The following is a 5116-nucleotide window of genomic DNA, read 5'->3' as shown; positions in this document are numbered from 1 at the left end:
GGGTCCTACCAGAGTGCCGCCATCACGAACCAGATCAAGCAGCGCTAGAGCACGAAATCCACTTTTGATACGAAAGAGACATCGAGCTCCTCGAGCTGTCAGTGATAGTCTCGTTGGCGCGGGACGCATGTGATATGGGTAAATGTGCCGATTGGCCCGAGACCCCGCACCATTGCATGAAACTTTAGGTCTCATTGAATGGGACATTGTTAATCACAGCAATCTGGAAGGAGGATAAGAAATGATGATGTGTGTGGATCTCGTCGCGTTGCTGACAATGAGGGGCAAAGAGTCTTGTTGGTGCGCCTACGCAGATCAGACTCGGAGCTTCAGGTGTAGCTCAGGCAGAGCTATCCAGGTCTTCAGGGTTCTGGGCCTGGGTAGTCTCGAATTGTATAAGTAGGAGAGCTCGCCGGCGGGGTTGAAGTATGGGAGTGCAGCTCGTCCTGTCGAAACCAACTCTCTGCCTACGATTTGTAAACTCGATCCTCCAAGACCGTCTTCACTACCTAGAATCCTAGCTTCCGCATACCTACACACAGCTACATAATGGGTATCTCCACTGAAGTCCCGCAGACCGTCGAGTGGTCCGGGAAGAGGGTCCCCGTCTACCCCATGGAGACTGTGGACTTTGGACGCGTCCTCTCCCAAGAGCCAGCTGAGCTTGAGAACATGCTCCGCATTTGCCAGCAACAGGGTTTCTTCTACCTGGACTTGAACGGCCTCGATGGCAGCAGATTCCTCGACGACCAGCAAAGGACCCTTGAGCTCATGCACCGCTACTTTGAAGCCCCTATCGAGGACAAGAACGAGCTCGGCCTTATCACCGCACATCTTGGGTAAGTCTCCGCCGCACCGCCGAGGTTGGAATATTCAGAAGATGCTCATGGCTTAATTATAGATATGAGCCCGTCGGCTCCCGAACGGGTGGTCTTCCCAACACCAGAGACGGCTATGAGATGTTTAAGGTGAGATATTATCATGGGACTCCCATGATCGTTGGATATGGGCTCCAGCTAACTTACCCCACTCCAGGTCTCCCGTGATGAGATTCAAAGACCCGATCCCAAGTTCCCCAAGATTCTCCAGAACGATAAGGAGAAGGCAATTCTGAAGAACGCTATCTCCGGATCTAACCTGGTTACCAAGACCGTCCTCTCCGGTCTCTCCTCCGCCATGGGTCTCGTCGGCGCCGCCCGTTACGAGAACGCCCACCGCAACGACCGCCCTTCTACCTCCACACTGGCAATGATGCACTACGTCCCCGCCGACCCCATCAAGGACACCCAGATCGGCCACCAGAAGCACACCGACATCAGCTCCCTCACCCTCCTCTTTGCTGAGGAGTGGGGTCTCCAGATCCGCCCTCCCGGCACCAAAGAGTTCGGCTTCGTCGCTCCCAAGAAGGGCTGCGCCATCATCAACGTTGGCGACTCCCTCCGCTTCGCCAGTGGCCACACCATGATGTCGTGCATCCACCGCGTCGTCCCTTACAACTCCGAGCAGCACCGCTACTCCATCGCTTACTTCCTCCGCGCCGAGAACGACACCATGTTCAAGGACAGCGAGGGCAGATACGTCACTGCTGGTCAGTGGCACGATGAGAAGTTCTACCTCTTCAAGGCCACCCCCGATATCCAGGCTCTTGCTCCCCCTTCCATGTTGTACGGCGGCATGACTGCCGATGAGGAGTGGACCCCGTACGCGCAGCCGACCGCCAAGGCGCACGCGCCTGAAGTGTCTGAGGAGCTTAAGCAAGCTCCGGCTGTGAAGGAAACTTTGGTTGAGGCCCATTAAGCGGCAGCACTAGTGTAGATAATGAGACCAAATACATGTACCTACGTTAGCTTGACATATCACGAAGTGGGAGATACCCCTCGAGGGTTTCACAATTGAATGAAACGGTCTATGTGGTGAAAACAGCATTGCATCCTTCATCAGAATTGTGTACAAGAAAGTGCCCCTGCCTCACAGCCTAGAACCCGTGTCTGAATCTTTGCCGCCTGGGTCGAGATGTCGGCATCTCTTTCCGAGTTAGTCTGGCAAACACTCTCGTATTCATCATGCGGTATTTCTTTTTCCTCTGGCGTACCATCTAGGGGCACGGTGATCGGAGCGGGGTCTAAATCTAGATGGCGTCAGTGGCCAGAGTCAATCGAGGCATCCCGCCGGACGAGCAACTTATGACAGACGAAAACGGGCTAGGCACTGAGTATCCAATAATGTGAAAGTTCATGCCATCTTCATACAGATCTACCTCTACGGCTAATTACATGTACGCTCCATGTTCCGATAGACCCATAAGCACCACCACATAATCAGCCGAGGAAACAAAGCTTTGGCAGGAGTTTAGTTTTGGTTTGGGCTGCCCGAAACTAATTTAGGCGAGTTAAGCCCTGTCCTGAATCCTTGTTGCGATCATCAAAGCCCCCTTGGAAGCTGGGGACAAGGGCGTCCTCACCCAAACACAACTGGAGCCGTTATTGTTGTCCCTTGTTGCCAGTAAATGTCCTGTTGTCAAACTTCAAACCCACCACGTGGCCCTGTCGTCCTCCTCAGCCACCGATATCGACGACTCAAACAATGACATCGCTCACGGGCGCGGAGAAAATAGATGAGCTGCCGCCCTACAGCCCGCCAGCGGCTGAAAGTCGCCGTGTCCCTTCTTCATCAGTGCGGCGACGGCATCATCCGGCTCTCCAACTTTTACCCCGCAGGTCGCGAACATTGCGCGTTCTTGGTTTAGCATGCCTCGCGTTCATCGTCTACGCGCAATGGAGGCAGATTTACCCCGTGGGCAGCGTCTCCGGGCCGGAACTTACGATTCATGGGCTCTCAACTCGTCAGCTGCGAGAGGATCTGGCGACTTGCGGGAACTTGCACAGTCGACCAATTGATCCGCCTGGGTACGGGAGGACACGGAACGCCCGCTACGTGGACGGCAAGAAACCCACAGTCATCAGGAACGCAACGATTTGGATCGGGGAGCCGGCTGAAAGGTCTGCCGACTATTCATGGATTTCAGCCGACGTGTTCATTGAGCACGGCCTGATCAAACAGGTAGCTAAGGGCATATCGATAGCCTCCCTGCCCGGAGATGTTCTCGTCTACGATGCCGGTGGGCGGCCGCTCACCAGCGGCATCATCGACATGCACAGCCATGCTGCAGTACATTCACTGCCAACATTACACGGCAATGAAGACGTCAGCGAGCTGTCAAAAGATATCACTCCCTATGTCCGATCCATCGACGGCATCCAACCCACGGATCATCAACTCCAGGTAATCAAGTCTGGCGGCGTCACCACGTCGTTGATTCTTCCTGGATCCAGCAACAATATTGGCGGCGAAGCCTTTGTGATCAAGCACGCCGTCGGAACTGGTGACGGACGCAACGAAACAAGCGTACTTGATATGCTAGCTGACCCGGATCGCACCTGGCGGCATATGAAGATGGCTTGTGGTGAGAATTCGAAGCAGGTCCATGGGAAGGCAGGCGAACGTGGCCCTTACAGCCGCCTTGGTGAAAGCTGGGAATTCCGTCAGGCTTTCGAGCACGCTACCAAGTTGATCCGCGAGCAAGATGACTGGTGCAGTGCTGCTGTTCAAGGCCTCGACCACGTCAAGACCTATCTTAAGAACGATCTGGAGTGGGAGGCACTGATTGCTGTGCTCAGGGGCCAAGTCCATGTTCATGCTCATTGCTACACCATCAATGACCTTGAGGCTTTCGTGGACCACACGAATGAGTTCAAATTCCCCATTCGCGCATTTCATCATGCCCACCAGACGTATCTCGTGCCCGAGGTAAGCATATCGCAAAGCCCTTGATGGTATCTCCCATTCCCTCACCTTTTACTCACTAGTAATTCCCAAGATTCTCAAACGGGCATGGGGAAACAATCCACCAGCGTCCGCCCTCTTCGCTGACAACATGTGGTACAAAGCCGAAGCTGCTATGGGCTCAGAATACGCAGGGAAACATCTCTATGACGCTGGACTGACGCCCATCTATGTCAGCGATAACCCAGTGCTCAATGCACAGCACGTCGTGTTTGAAGCTGCGAAAGCGTACAAGTATGGTCTACCTTATCACGTTGCACTAGCATCCGTCACTACTGCCCCGGCTGAGAGACTAGGGATGGGGCATCGCCTCGGTAAAATCAAGCCTGGTTTCGATGCCGATGTCGTCGTCTGGGACAGTGACCCATTGAGCGTTGGGGCTACGCCAATCCAGGTCTGGATTGACGGTACTGCTCAGTATGACGAACCAGTCAGGCTTAACAAGACCTACGAGGGTACCATAGTCCCCGATGAGCATCTCGGTGAGGTCATTGAGAAGCCTCACTTCATGCGGGGCGATGTTGTCTTTACAGGAATCTCAAAAATTCTACACTCCATGACGGTGAAAGGCTTCGCAGTCGATGGGAAAACATACAACGTAGCCATCTCTGACGGCAAGATTACTTGCGTTGGAGGCTGCGAAGCCGAGCTCAAAGCGGTGTCTAGACAGGGAGGTACTCTGATTCACCTCAAAAATGGTTATCTTACTCCATCTTTCACCGCCTTCGGCTCAACTATCGGTCTAAACGCGATCGATTCGGAGCGAAACACCGACAACGGTGCGGACGGGGGAAGATTCAGCCGCGGTGTCGACGGGCTCGCCCTTGATACAGATAAATTGCAAGTTGCCCATCGCTATGGTGTGACCCGAGCCATCTCAGCCCCCAAATTCACAGCTCTCGGCACGCATCACGGCACAAGTACTGGATTTCTCACCGGGGCTGGGACTACCCTCGACCATGGTGCCGTATTTGCTCGCGATGCTGCTGTGCACTACACTCTCGATCTCTCCGCAAAGGGCGGAGCTGATGGAATCTCATCCATCTCGGGAGCTGCTGGCGAGCTGCGACGGAAGCTTCTCAAGGCAGTCTCATCGTTCGCTGCGAATGACACTATCCCTGTGGAAGAGCGGTACACGGAGACTACGTTTCTTCGAAAAGTCATTGAAGGGCAGATGGCACTTGTCGTGACTGTGCACAGCGCAGACACCATCGCTGCCTTGTTAGACGTCAAAATCACCGTGGAAGAGGCTCTTTTAGAGCTAGTGGATAGC

At 54.2% G+C, this 5116-nt stretch overlaps 2 protein-coding genes across 2 annotated transcripts; both read left to right on the top strand.

Moving 5' to 3' along the window:
* Positions 1-549: 549 nt before the first annotated feature.
* On the top strand, positions 550-1797 carry BDZ83DRAFT_758774 (2OG-Fe(II) oxygenase superfamily protein; the record flags this gene model as incomplete). The annotated part of the gene is made up of 3 exons (XM_060515088.1): positions 550-839; positions 902-968; positions 1036-1797. The coding sequence occupies 3 exons, from the start codon at positions 550-552 to the stop codon at positions 1795-1797; spliced, it is 1119 nt and encodes a 372-aa protein (XP_060357413.1).
* Positions 1798-2583: 786 nt separating this feature from the next.
* On the top strand, positions 2584-5102 carry BDZ83DRAFT_758773 (uncharacterized protein; the record flags this gene model as incomplete). The annotated part of the gene is made up of 3 exons (XM_060515087.1): positions 2584-3807; positions 3878-5035; positions 5091-5102. 3 exons carry the CDS (start codon positions 2584-2586, stop codon positions 5100-5102), a joined length of 2394 nt encoding a protein of 797 aa, XP_060357412.1.
* Between the last annotated feature and the right edge of the window lie 14 nt (positions 5103-5116).

This window comes from Colletotrichum acutatum (assembly GCF_030867785.1).
Source record: "Colletotrichum acutatum strain CBS 112980 chromosome Unknown BDZ83scaffold_266, whole genome shotgun sequence".
Classification (NCBI taxonomy): domain Eukaryota; kingdom Fungi; phylum Ascomycota; class Sordariomycetes; order Glomerellales; family Glomerellaceae; genus Colletotrichum; species Colletotrichum acutatum.
This window is presented reverse-complemented; position numbering and strand designations above follow the sequence as displayed.